A 15,421-nucleotide genomic window follows, 5' to 3' on the forward strand; every position below is an offset into this window, starting at 1 on the left:
TTTGTAGTTTTGGTTGGAATATTTATTTTTTCAGTGGAACAGTTGTTGATAGTTGCCTGTTGTACTGTCCCTTTTATTTTGGAATATCTGATTTCTGTTATCCTTTTGATGCATTAGCTTTTCTTATTTTCAAAATGTTGCAGTGTGATTTTTTTTTAATGTGTGCAGAACATTTTGGATGTAAGGATTCATTATCAATGTGCAGAGAAGCTCTGGAATGAAAAGAACTAGTTATACTTACATTCTCAAGTTTACTGTGGGAGAATAAAGAGTATCCTTCAAATATATACTCATGGTTGTCGTAGTCTATAATACTGGGACATTTAGTCTGAAAAATAAATATAGATTTTAATGGAAAATCATTGAAAATCTAAAAATATCCCCTAACCTAAATTTGATCTTTTACAAAGACTATAATATCAAAGACAGAATAATGGCTACATTTTTTTCTGTTTTATTTGCCCATAATCCATTCTTCAAAATTTACTAACAAAACAAATTCTTCACAAAAGCAAAACACACCAAGGCTTTCATTCATGTGGAAAAACTGCCTGAAAATATCCATAGCACATGGCCATCACACTTGTATACAGAGTTCAAGGTCAACATTACCATCAACTTCAATGTAAAGTTCCATGTTTGAGTATCAGTACTTACCAAAAAGTTTGTCGGTGGAGACATAGAAATTTTGTAATGATACAATTTGTTACTGTTGTTACTTTCTGGGTCACATGCAGATATTGCCTGAAATATAAATTACATAATATAGTTATATATAATGTTCGAGCGCACCTTTAATGGTAACACGTAGATTTTTCAGTGAGCAGAAAAAATCATCTAAAAGCTGGATTGTTAGTGAGCTTTGCATAATTAGTGACAAATATTGGTAAGAAGAACATTAATAAACATTGATAAACACTTCTGAGGACCAATATACTGTGCAATAACGAACTTAGTGTATTTTGAGTCAAATTAGTTTACGTGTTTAGAATGACCCACTTTATGAACTTTCCAATGTGTACAAACGGGGCCGGTCAATTTGTAAACAACACCATGAATACAATGTTGAACAATGCTGATACTCCAGTGAGTACTGCAAACTTTCCTGCAACAAATAGTATACATAATTCAGATAGAAAACGCCAGTTGTCTGACCAAATGATGAATTACATGTACGAAAATGAGGGACATAAAAAACTGAAATGTGATCAAAATCAACAAGAAAGTAGAATAGAATCAATGATTTTACAACTTTCGTCACAATTTAGTTCTATGAGTAATAGGTTAGATCAACGAATATCTGAACTAGAGACAAATTTTGAAGAAAAGGTGTCTGAAAAACTATCAGAAAAACTGTCCGTGATGATCGACAATAAAATTAAAGACAAAATAATAGAGGTTAAGACAGAGATCAAAGGTGAACTCGATGGTATGAAATCAAAAATGAATGATTTAGAAAAAACAATGACAGAAAAAGTAACAAACAAAACACAAGAAGAAATAACAAAGAATAAATTCGTTATCAAAAACCTAAAATATGACGAACGTGAAAAAACAGAAACATCACTAACACTACACAAGGTACAGTGTCTTATAAAGGATTGTCTCGGTCTACAAAATGTCACTTTGAAGTCTGTTGTGCGAAAGGAAAGCAGAGGTCAGTACCCAGGTATAATTTTAGCAGAGACCACAAGTTTGGAAAGTAAGAAAGAGATAATGAAAAACAAATCAAAGTTAAAACACAGTAGGTCCTATGACAAAGTATACATTGAAAATGACATTCCGTTGGAAACAAGAAATTTCCACAATACAGTAAGAACTGTCTTAAAAGAAATGGGAAAAGAGAAAAACTTTAGATTCGCTGGAAACAGACTGATCCCCAAGCATACATAGGATGCACTGCGACTTGGGGTATGGAACTGTCGGGGTTGGTCTATCAAAACGAACGATAACTCAAAATTTCGAAAGAATGTACTAGATTACAGCAACTGTGATATTTTAGGTCTGTGTGAGACTTTTTTACGGGGAGACGATATTTTATGTGTTGAAGGTTTTAGATTTTATGGAAATAATAGACGAGTTTTACACAAAAAAGCAACCAGGGGATCTGGAGGAGTAGGTATTTTAGTAAAAAATGAACTACTGAATTTATTTAACATTAACGTTATCGATGATGAGATAGAAGGCATATTATGGTTAGAATTTTCGTCAATGGTGTCATCATTTTGTTTTTGCGTAGCCGTATGTTATTTACCGCCAGCTGATACATGTAAACCTGTCGATTCCGAGGTATTCTTCCAAAACTTATTACGGCAAACATACTGTTATCAACGTAAGGGGAAAGTGTTTATCTGTGGTGACATGAATGCGCGAATGGGATTAAATTCCGACTACATAGAAGGAGTTGATTTAGTAAAAGCACGTAGCGTTATTGACTTTGGCGAAAATAAGCACGGAGACTCATTCGCAAACTTCCTAAGTGATGTTAATTTCTGTATGTTAAATGGCCGCTTTAGCGAAAATGAATTTACATGTATTTCTACAACAGGAAAATCAGTAGTAGACTACATGTGTGTTCCATACGAGGAATTAGACTATGTTAGTGACTTCAAAATTTTACCAATGACAAGTATAATAAATGGTACCGCTCACATTCCTGAAAGCATTCCGGATCATTCTCTGCTATATTGTGATTTTAAAACTTCATTGAACTTGAATATAGAGACAAATGCCAACAAAGTGTCTCCTAAATTTAACGTTAAATCAATGCCTCATGATTTTCTATCGACCGCGGAAATAAGACATGATGTTATGCAAACTATAGCTAGAATAGAAAATTATATCATAGCAGAAAATGACATTCAGCACGCTTACGATGAATTTGAATCTTTGATTAAAACTGAAATGAAAGACAAACTCTCCACGCATAAAAGCCATGTAGGCACCAAACGTAGGAAATATAAGCCCTATTGGAATGAGGAATTAGGGAGCCTTTGGAAAAAAGTATGTGAAAAGGAAAAAATATGGCTGCGTTTTACTGGTCATAGCAGCAAAAAGCGAACATTAAAGGAAGATTACTGTCATAACCGAAAAACATTTGATAGACTGAATAGAAAGTATAAGCGACAGTATCAATTACAACAACAGCAAACGCTAGAAGACAAATTAAGTAACATGAATCAAAAAGATTTTTGGAAGTCGATCGGAAAAATCGGAATTGCGAACGAAAGAAAACGAGCGATTCCATTAGCAGTGGTCGATAATTGCGGGAATGTGACAAATGACAAAAGTAATGTTTTAAACATATGGAAGAATGACTTTGAAACTTTATTCAAACGTAACGAAGATATAAATGATCATTTAGACACAACAATATGTAATACGGAAATAGATGTGTCAGCTTTAAACGAAGCAATTTCTAGAGAGGAAGTCGTAAAAGCCGTTATTCATGCTAAACTTCGTAAAGCAGCAGGAATAGATGATATTCCTGCCGAGGTCCTGAAAAATGAAGCAGCAATTGATTTACTTTTTAAAATTATAAGCGGATGCTTCAACCTAGGAAAGGTACCCTCTCAATGGAATAGTGGAATTATCAATCCGATACTTAAGCCAGGAGCAGATGATGATAGACAACCTTTGAACTATCGTGGAATAACTCTGATTTCCGTTCCGTGCAAAATATATTGCTACATATTGAATCAACGTTTAAGTGTTTGGCTTGATCAAAATGACATTGTTTGCGATGAGCAGAATGGTTTTAGAGGTGGTCGCAGCTGTGAGGAACATATACATTCGCTTCACTCTGTATTAAATGACCGAAAAATATCAAGGAAATCATCTTATGTGTGTTTCGTTGACATGCGGAAGGCGTTCGACACCGTTGAACATTATTTATTGTGGTACAAGCTACAGAGGGCTGGTGTACGAGGAAAATACTTAACCGCCGTTCAATCACTTTATAACGATTTAAGATGTACTGTTCGTGTTAATGACAACCTAACCCCGTGGTTCGAAGTAGAGGCTGGTGTGAAACAGGGCTGTATTTTGTCGCCCACACTTTTTTCTGTTTACATAAACGATTTGACTGAACGTATAAACTCTCTAAACTGTGGCGTGAATATAGATGACTTCAAATTGAGTATTCTCTTGTACGCAGACGATATCGCATTGATAGCACCAGATGAGAACAGTTTACAAAGTATGCTAAACGTGGTGACAGATTGGTGTTCAGAGTGGAAATTGTGTATCAACATTAATAAGACTAAGATTGTTCATTTTCGACCACAATCCTGTAGTAAATCAAACTTTATATTCCAATGTTCTGATAAAGTAATCGATTATAGTGACAGTTACAAGTATCTTGGAGTTTGGTTTGATGAACATTTGACTTTTTTTAAAAACGCAAAAGAATTGTCAAAGGCTGCTAGTCGTGCGTTAGGATCGTTATTTGCAAAAGTAGTAGAGACGGGAGGTATGACGCATAAAGTATATACCAAACTATACTCCTCTACAGTAGAACCGATATTGATGTACGGAAGCGGTATTTGGGGCACAAAGGAGTTCAGTTGTATCACTGCCGTCCAAAATAGAGCTTGTAAATACTTTCTTTCTGTCGGAAAGCATACATCAAATATTGCGACAAGAGGTGATATGGGATGGACATCGTGTTGGACTAAACAACGCATTAACTTTTGTCGACTTCTGTGCAGACTTTCACGTACTAATGAAACTAGAAAATCATATAAAATCTTCAAGTGGATTTCACGTCGAAAAAAAGGATGGACTTTCGAAGTTGAAAAGACCATTAATCGGTTGTATGTTAAAGATACGGTTAATGACTTATCTATATCAACAAAATGTGCCATGCGATTGGTTAGTGATAAACTTGTCGACCTTGACAATACAGAATGGTACACAGAACTTTTTAATGACAAATACAACACGCGAAATGGGAACAAACTTCGGACATTTCGTATGTACAAAAACTCTGTGAACACTGAAACATACGTTAAATTAAACATTTCTAGAATGGAGAGACGAACTATGGCCCTCTTCCGCTCAGGCTCTCTTCCTCTCGCAATTGAAGTAGGGAGATACTCCAGGCCGCCTATTCCTACAGAGGAACGATTATGTGTATTGTGTGATGCTAGAGCAATTGAAGATGAAAAACATTTCCTACTGGAATGTCCTTTGTATAGTGACCTAAGATATGACTTATTTTACGAATGTTGTAAACACATTACGAATTTTGACAATCTGAACATTAATGACAAATTTTTAAGTATTATGAATGGCACTGAAATCCAGCATTATTTTTGTAAAAGTCTACACAAATTTTTTATCCGTAGAAAATTATTTTTATAATGATTCAACGTCTTTTTTTTTTTTATGCCTAATTTAGACAAATTAAAGGGTTTTATTTATTTTATAAGTTTATATTCTATAAATAGTTAAATTTTTATTTTATTTATTAGACAATGTGATTCATGAACTGATATTCAATTATATATGGAAATCTTTGAGAATTTTATCATTTTTGTGACATAAGTATATGTTTTATATAAAACTAATTATTAGAGTTTTAAGCTAGGGATTATTTATTTGGGGAAAAAAATGTATATTATTTTTAATATTTTATTTTTACGCTATTTTAATTTGTAAATATGTATTTGGTATAACAGTGTCTCGTAAGTCAGTTTTTGGCTGGATATTGGTTGTTTTATCATGGATGTATATTGTGTATGAATTATTTTATTGCAATCAATATGTGACACTTTAATAAACAAATTATTTAATTTAATTTAATTTATATAATAAATAATAATTTGATTAGTATCATTCAACTGGGTTTTTCCATTACAAAATCTTATGGAAACATTGTTGATAGTTTTGGTTTTAAGTGATAGTTTTGGTTTTAAGTTAAGTCCAGGCCTTTCAGTCATAAAACGTTCGAACAAGATTATTGTACTCAAACTTAGAAATCAACCAATCAAAATACTGGATTTGATGTTTCGAGCTTTGAACTTTGAGTACTGATTAAAGTTTAAGACCAAGAGTCCTGCAGTCAAAATGAAGTTCCTTTTTAATTGTAGACAAGGATATGTAACATTATTTAAGGTCATTTGTCATCTATAAACATGAGAATTTCAGTAGGGAACTTTCAATTTTAAGTTGCTTGAATTAAGTTTGACAAAATTCTCACTGTTAAAAGAAACAACATTTTACAACTATTTCTCAAAAGGATTAAACTAAAAGTTCCTTAAAAGGTAGCAAACAACTACTGTGAATTAATTTTATTTCGTGGATATTTTGTGGAATGAGGAAAACTCACATCTTTGTGAATATTTGATTTCATGGTTTTACTAAAGTCTGCTTACATACCTATAGTAATTTTGTTATTTGTAAAACATTTAATTTGGTTCACCTGTACCCACCAAATACACGAAAATTGGTATCCAACGAATAATAATGAATCCACAGTACATTGTTTGGCCTTACCTCTTCCCCAGGATACTTGTTGTGTCTGATTCCTGTTTGGCCTTACCTCTTCCCCAGGATACTTGTTGTGTCTATTCCTGTTTGGCCTTACCTCTTCCCCAGGATACTTGTTGTGTCTGATTCCTGTTTGGCCTTACCTCTTCCCCAGGATACTTGTTGTGTCTATTCCTGTTTGGCCTTACCTCTTCCCCAGGATACTTGTTGTGTCTGATTCCTGTTTGGCCTTACCTCTTCCCCAGGATACTTGTTGTGTCTATTCCTGTTTGGCCTTACCTCTTCCCCAGGATACTTGTTGTGTCTAATTCCTGTTTGGCCTTACCTCTTCCCCAGGATACTTGTTGTGTCTAATTCCTGTTTGGCCTTACCTCTTCCCCAGGATACTTGTTGTGTCTAATTCCTGTTTTTTTGGACTTTATACTACATCTACACAATGGACCTGCATTCATCTGAAAATATGAAATTGAAAATAAAATGATTTTAATTTATATCAACCAGTCATCCAAGTTTCAGGAAAACTGCTATAAGCACTTTTGAGTTATTGTCCTAAAAACTGGAGAATTTTTTTTTAATGAATAAAACCAAATAACTAGAAAACATAAAATTTAAAATCTATATATATAATAAAAACAATTCATCATAGTTTCATGAAAACTTCTCCAAGAACTTTTGAGTTATTGTTCAGTAAACTGGAAAATCACCCTTTTTCAATGAATAAAACCCAATAAACCGTAAAATCAAAAAATTTATAAAAATTGATAGGGAGCTCAAGTTAATAGATATAAATAAGCATGAAAGTATCATGCATATTGGTTAAAGTGTTTTTGAGTTATTGTCCAACATGTTGACGACTGGCGGACAGACAGACGGACAACAGTATCCTATAATACATCTTGTAAACAGTGTTTAAAAAATATTACTAAATATGTTTTTCTTAATTTCAGTAAAATCTGCCTGGAACCAATAGATGACCAGTTTACCCAAAACATATGAGATTGGGGTGGAAAACTTTATTATTTCCTCGAAAGCTTGATAAAGAGATATGGACTGAACAGAATTTTACCCTGAAAGTAATAAGGTATGAATTTTAGATTTGTTTTCCTCATAGTACAAAAAGTAATTGTGATGTATGAAAGGCTGATTGGCTTACTTCTCCTGGATCGTTGTACCATAACTCTTCATGGAGACTGTATGGTTGATTTGCTTACCTCTCCTGGATCGTTGTACCATAACTCTTCATGGAGCCTGTATGGTTAATTTGCTTACCTCTCCTGGATCGTTGTACCATAACTCTTCATGGAGACTGTATGGTTAATTTGCTTACCTCTCCTGGATCGTTGTACCATAACTCTTCATGGAGCCTGTATGGTTAATTTGCTTACCTCTCCTGGATCGTTGTACCATAACTCTTCATGGAGACTGTATGGTTGATTTGCTTACCTCTCCTGGATCGTTGTAACATAACTCTTCATGGAGACTGTATGGTTAATTTGCTTACCTCTCCTGGATCGTTGTACCATAACTCTTCATGGAGACTGTATGGTTGATTTGCTTACCTCTCCTGGATCGTTGTACCATAACTCTTCATGGAGACTGTATGGTTGATTTGCTTACCTCTCCTGGATCGTTGTACCATAACTCTTCATGGAGTCTGAATGGATGCTTTTTCTTTTTGTTCAGTTCCTCTATCCATTCATCATCATCGTTATCATCGTCATCCTCGTCACTAGAGTCTGAGCTGCTGCTACAGCTGTCCTCTATCAAAGTAAACAAAAGGATACTAGTGATTATTCTATTTTTCATGTTTTTCCAAAAGTTGTTTGGTTTCATTAATTAAATAAATGGGGAATGTGTCCATGGTACACAGATGATGTACCTGCTGGCATATCAATTAAAGCCATATAGGGACATCACTGACGAACAGTAAAAGTGACACTTCCAAAATTTGTACTTGATCTGTGTTTTGTGGTTATAAGTATTGTATATAAGTTTCATAACATTTGGTTTAGGCAGACTTAAGTTAGAGAAAAGAAACTAAAAATTCAGGATTTTTTCTATTTGTAAAGAGGCATAGCTCTAGAATAGTAAAAGTGGTGCCACCCAAATTCATACTTGATTTGAGTTTTTGATAATAAGTATTGTGTATAAGTTTCATAATATTTGATTGAGGCAGACTTAAGTTATAGAATGGAAACGAAAAATTCAGCAATTTTTCCATTTGTAAAGGAGCACAACTCTAAAACGGTTAAAGTGACACCACCAAAATTCAAACTTCATCTGTATTTTGTGGAATAAAGCATTGTGTATAAGTTTCATGGTTGAGGCTAACTTAAGTTATGGAACAAAAACAAAATGATTCAGCATTTTTTCCATTTGCAAAGGGACATCACTCTAAAATAATTAAAGTGACACCACCAAAGTTCAAACTTGATCTGTATTTTGTGGTAATAAGCATTGTGTATAAGTTTCATAACATTTGAATGAGGCAAACTAAAGTTTGAGAAAGCAAACCAACTTTGGGTCTTACGTATGTGAGTATTGTAAAGAACTTTTGGTTGATCAACTTAGGGTCTGGAATTACTATATACCTGCTTGATGGCTGCAACACTGTTTATGTATATGTAGTTTTGGTGGTGGCCTAGATGGTAGATCAACTTTAGGTTGTGAATCCCTTATTCTCTCTGCTCTTAATATTACTTCATTCTCAAACTTATCTTCTAAATCTCTCATCCTCTTTGTTGCTAGGAGGCATCCAGACTGAAATATTATATAATAACAGTGTGTGAAAAATAAGTGAGCTTAAAAGTTTTGTAAAATATTAACTGATAGTGTAACTTGTCTAATCTGATACCCACTGGGGTGGGGGGGGGGGGGGGGGCCCATATAAAAAGTCAGATAAGCAGGGTGTTGGAATACTCAGGCTTTAACTGCAAGGATAGGCATATTTTGTGACCACGAAAATGTGTCAGTTAAAGCAGGATTTTGGAATACTCAGGTGTCAGATCAGGCAGTTTGCACCAGGTTGCACTGTAGTAGTATTTTCCTTTAATCACAGCTATAAACCAAATGTTTGTTGGTCTTTTTTTTCTATTGCTTTTAAAAATGTACCAATAATGCAGTGTTCTTTTGAACACAACTATATGATGAAGGCAAATAGCTGTAGAACAAAAAGTGCTTTGTCCCTGTAGCCAATTTGTGTAGGATATTAACATCAGCCTGTCCCTATGACCAATTGTTCTTGAAAAGTTGATTGACCAATAACAATCAAAAACTCTTCAACCTGGTAACATTAAAGCAATGGTAGACTTGCTCTGAAATTTTTCAAACATGACTGGCTAAACTCTATCTACTATTCTTGAGACAATTTATCGAGGCTACTTGCCAAATTTTGTGATTAACTCTAAATACCTTGTTTCATAAAAAAAGATTGCCATTAAAAGTAGAAATGAATAAAAAACATGATATGTCCCCCTCCAAAAATGGTCCTCCAATTCATGTCTGTCTTATTATAAAACTCATCCAAGGATTTGATAAGAAATCTTCATTCAAATTTTTAAGGATCTGACAAAAAATGGCAGTGTTATCCTGGCAACCACAACAAATTAAAGTGCTAAAAGACAGGTTGATGTATTGGTCATTTAACAATCTGCAACTTTGTTGTGTTGGAATATATAAGTTTAAAATGTCTTTTTTGGTAAGGTATTTGCTCATTTATATTCTGACCAATAACTATACGTGAAATAGCCAAGTAAAAGTTTATAACAGCATAGTGACATTGGAAGTTACCTGTCAGCACCAATGTTTCAAGATGTAAGCAACTTGTTAATCTATTTGTAAATTCACATCATTTGAAATGCTTGAATAATTTTGCAATTCTAGGGGCCAAATAATGGCTGTTATCATATATACCTCCTTGTTGGAGATTAATGGAATGTGCATACTTTGAAACAAAATAAATATGTTGTCTAAATGATTTGGGAAGCTAAAATTGGCTGGGAACAAATGAAAATATCATTCAGGGTCTCAAATTGGATACTACAAAATTAAACTAGAGGCTCTAAAGAGCATGTGTCGCTCACCTTGGTCTATGTGCATATTAAACAAAGGACACAGATGGATTCATGACAAAATTGTGTTTTGGTGTTGGTGATGTGTTTGTAGATCTTACTTTATTAAACATTTTTCTGCTTACAGTTATCTCTATCTATAATGAAATTTGCCCAGAAGTGACAGTGGAAAATATTTTGTAAAAATTGTTAAAAATTTACAAAAAATTGTTAAAAATTTACAAAAAATTGTTAAAAATTTACTATAATGGGCAATTACTCCTTAAGGGGTCAATCAACCATTTTGGCCATGTTGACTTATTTGTAGATCTTACTTTGCTGAACCTTATTGCGGTTTACAGTTTATCTCTATCTATAATAATATTCAAGATGATAACCAAAAACGGCAAAATTTCCTTATTATTATCAATTTAGGGGCAGCGACCCAACAACGGGTTCTCCAATTCATCTGAAAATCAGATAGATATTGACCTGATAAACAATTTTACCGATGTCAGATTTGCTCTAAATGCTTTGGTTTCAGAGATATAAATCCAAAATCTACATTTTACCCCTATGTTCTATTTTTAGCCATGGTGGCCATTTTGGTTGGTTGGCCGGGTCACCAGACACATTTTTTAAACTAGATACCCCAATGATGATTGTGGCCAAGTTTGGTTTAATTTGTCCAAGTAATTTCAGAGGAGAAGATTTTTGTAAAAGTACGACGACGGACGACAATGGACAACGACGACGACGATGACGGATGCAAAGTGATGAGAAAAGCTCACTTGGCTCTTCAGGTCAGGTGAGCTAATTAGGTGTTAGGGCTTTAAAACATGCTTTTGTAAGGTTTCACCGTTTGTAAGTTCATCTTAAGATATCTGATAAACAAATTTAGAAAAAATTTCTTCAAGAACAGAGGTGCAAAATAGATTATAATTTAGTCATTTCATTGTTCAAACTGTTATATCATTCTATGTTTTTTTGGACTCATGGCTTTGTACTGAACAAACTGCTATTTTACTTTCAGGATTATCATCCCACCGTTAAATAAAATATACAACTGAAAGCATTTTCTATAGAATTTGATCCTGAGTTATAAATTGGCTATTTTTGTATTTTTCCCAATAAGTTAAGTTTGAAAAGTTCAAATCAATACTTCTCTTTTTTTGTTTTTCTATTCTTTTATAAACTTAAATTTCTTTCAGGATTATCATCCCACCGTTAAATAAAATATACAACTGAAAGCATTTTCTATAGAATTTGATCCTGAGTTATAACTTGGCTATTTTTGTATTTTTCCCAATAAGTTAAGTTTGAAAAGTTCAAATCAATACTTCTCTTTTTTTGTTTTTCTATTCTTTTATAAACTTAAATTTGTTCTATCTGAAAAGCTATGTTAAATGTTACATGGAAAATAAATTGCACTATTGCTTCCGAGCCCGCTTGTGGAATTAATTTGCTTCCAAGGAGTAGTCACAATTAGCTACATCCCATATACATGCTATACTTGTCCTTAGCAACAGATAATTAATCAAAATATATAACAATGGGGATGAGAATGAAAAGAAATGAATTCAAAAGGAAGGAAAGAAATATTTTGTGAGGTAAAGATATTGTACAACATATAACATATAAAACTGTACAACAAAACAACAATAATGATGAAGATATACCTACCAACACATCGTTGTTAGTCCTTTGTTAAAACATCAATTAGTAGAACAATAAATTCCCAAGCAGCTTTGGACTTAACAACTCTGTCTTGGGACAGAAAAATGTCTAATATGTTGATCAGCCACCAAAAAATGTCATTCTATAGATAATTACATTAATGATGAAAATAATAATCCTTAATCTTGGCTGTCATTCTGTTCCTTTGGTTTTTTTTTTCTCTTTTCCATACAAGATCTGTTTTGAAGTCCTCGTTAAGATGATCATTTAGGATGTATATTACGAAAACATCTCTAAATTTCAGTTGCTTTAACATTTTCTGCATTCAGGCTGTATCTTCACAAAAATTTCTCCAAATGCTGACAACTTTACTCTTTATTTTTCATAAGAAGTTTTTGTATCTGATTCAGGAAATCTTGATTTGCAGTAGGAGATACATTGTACATGATACTAAAGAGAAAGTGTACTATACAGAGACAATTACAGAGACCCTAGCTATCTATACTAACATGCATATATCTTAATAAACCTCTAAAATATGACTGATTTCAACAGTGGGTACAACAGGTGCTAAGAGCGAATTTAGGCATCAAGGCATGCTTATAACTCATGTTATCAGTGAATAAAGAGTAATGAATTTCTAAAAACTGTAAATTTTGGTGTTAGAAATATTATTGACACAAAATCCATCTGAACATTTAGTTATCTTTAATCGTTTATGGATATGCATGAAATCTTACTTGGATGTTTTGTTAAACAAGAAGGATATGTGAAATGAAATCAAACTTATTTCATTATAATAAGGTACATAAGGAAACTGTATCAGCTTTTGATAAAACCCACCTGCTTTCCATTGGTACTAATCATAATATTGACCAGAGAACCTGACAATCATTGACATTAACACAGTATAAACTAAACATCAAAACTGAAAACTCAGATGCTCAACAGAAGTCACAGAAAATAATCTTTTACCATGCAAGGTAATAGATCAACAAATCTGATCAACTAATGCAGAAATGAATATTTGGTACCAGAGTTTGCCCATCCATCTAATGTATTTCAGGGGCATTTGCTGCTAAACCTTTATTTTTCTATGTAGTGTTTTGAGAACTGTTGTCTATGTGTTCAAATTTTATTTTGTCCATGGTTCAAACTTTTTAAATGACCTCCTTGGTATCATCTCAGCTATTTTTAGTTCTCTTTCTTTAAATGTCTGTACACCTAACTTGTTGAAATAGTGACCTCCAGATTAAGGTATCTTTAATCTATTATTTCCTCTTATTCATGTCTTTAAGGTTAAACAACAAAAAAACTGAATTTAACAACTGCAAAAAATATATATGGAAACAAAAGACATCTGTTAAACTATCAAAGATATCAATCAACTATGCATGCATGAGTACATTTTTGTATTGACAGTGTGAGAGCTTACCAGCCAGTTAAGGTCGTTAAAAGCCTCAAGTTAGTAGTGTATTTTCCAGTTCTTCATATTGGAAATGTATGTTGATGTTTTTCCTTCTGCGATGACTATTTTTTATGCTGTAAAAGCTTATCTCCCTTGAGTTTTTACTTGAACACCATTCCATGCTTTCAACATGCTTCCCTTGACAGGACTCTAGGCAAACATATCTATGCTGTCAAACATTATGGCCTTTATTGTCCTAATTCCACTTGCCTTTGCGTTTTTTATGCATCATTTATCCCATTGGCCTATTCGTATAACTTTTAAAATTTCCTTCATGAAAATTCTTTATCTGTATATCAATATCCATTCTTTCAATTTAAGTCTTTTGTGAACTTGATCATTCTAGTAAGTATGTGTGTGTTCATGTCTTTCCTTGTGACTCCATTGTACCTTCCAATTAGTGTGTTTTCATATTTCTTCGTCAGCTCCATTGCCATATTTCGTTGGAAAATATTTACCATGCAGTATTTGTGTTCCTCAAGTACTCACCATGCATATAACTAGTAACTTAGCAATGTGTGTAGTGAACAGATTTTGGAATTAAAAGACTGCATGCATATGCCATACATTACTATATCAACTAATCAAGAATTAGAACTTTAAGTCACAAACTTTTGATATTTCTTATAACCCTTACATGGCATTAAAAAATATACCTTATAAACTAAAGATATGTTTTATTCATAATGGGATGTGACAATGATATCATTTATATAATGTTAAAAAAAAGGCTATTGCATCTGTCTGATCAAAACAACCAATTAGCACTATCCTTCATTAAAGCACAGGCAAGGATTCAAAACACTACTTCTTACATCATCAAAAAATGATTTATATAAAAAAAGAATTCAAATAAATGCAAATATATACAGTTGAAGTTATGTTGAAAAAAGCCAGCGATGGATACAGAAATAATCTTACAAGAAATAATGTTTGTAAGTTATGCATATTTCAGTATAACTGCCAATTTAAGATTTTTTGTAAAAAACTCACTTGAAAATTTACATCATTAGCAAAAAAAATATATTACACAACTGAACCTATTTTAATTTTAAAACCCCATAAGGATAAAAAAAAAATTAAAAAAGCCGTTCAAAGTATAAAAGTTACTAAATGGTAAATGTACAGGAGAATGAAAGTATTACACAAAGATAAGAACTATTTACAGAAAGTTTACAAAGTTGTTAAATATATAAAAGTCTCCTTTTGAAGCATCATCAGTGTTAGGCCTCTTATTAACTTCTTAGATAAAATTATCCTGCTGTAGTCTGTAGATGAATTCTTTGCAGTATCAGTGTAAATGAATAAATTGTTCCAAAAATTTGTAAAGTATGAATAAAATATTTCATGTCCACATATAAAAAAAATTAATAATGTTAATAACAAACATGAGTTGTAGCTCACACCTAAAAATGTTAATGCTGTAGAACAATCCATTTCTCTTTTTATTTTACATCATTTGTGCAATTTCTTTATTCTATTGTTCCTAAACAAATCTTAATCAACACTGCCAGCAATTGATTGTATATAGGCTATAGTCGGTAAAAAACGCTTCAAAATACTCAAGGAAGAGATATAAGTTAAGTTCATCTGCATGTTAAGTCGTTTCTAAATTCTTAGTATCTACTGGTAATTTTATGTGTGTCTTCTGCCAGTAAAACTTTTAAACTTGTCTTTAATTCCACATACATCACAGTCTTTGTAGAAAAGATTTCACTTAATCTGTCAAATCTTA

At 32.9% G+C, this 15,421-nt stretch overlaps 1 protein-coding gene across 1 annotated transcript in view; it reads right to left on the minus strand.

Annotated features, from left to right (window-relative positions):
• Nucleotides 1–15,421, minus strand: part of LOC139510119 (ribonuclease 3-like) — a 49,217-nt gene that overhangs the window by 21,385 nt on the left and 12,411 nt on the right. The window contains exons 6-10 of the mRNA XM_071296423.1: nt 9,084–9,252; nt 8,110–8,252; nt 6,864–6,944; nt 658–744; nt 242–328 (exon numbers count right to left, since the gene is read on the minus strand). Of these exons, the coding sequence (XP_071152524.1) occupies nt 242–328; nt 658–744; nt 6,864–6,944; nt 8,110–8,252; nt 9,084–9,252 (567 nt within the window). The remainder of the gene's footprint in view (nt 1–241; nt 329–657; nt 745–6,863; nt 6,945–8,109; nt 8,253–9,083; nt 9,253–15,421) is intronic.

This window comes from Mytilus edulis, chromosome 2 (genome assembly GCF_963676685.1).
Source record: "Mytilus edulis chromosome 2, xbMytEdul2.2, whole genome shotgun sequence".
Lineage (NCBI taxonomy): Eukaryota > Metazoa > Mollusca > Bivalvia > Mytilida > Mytilidae > Mytilus > Mytilus edulis.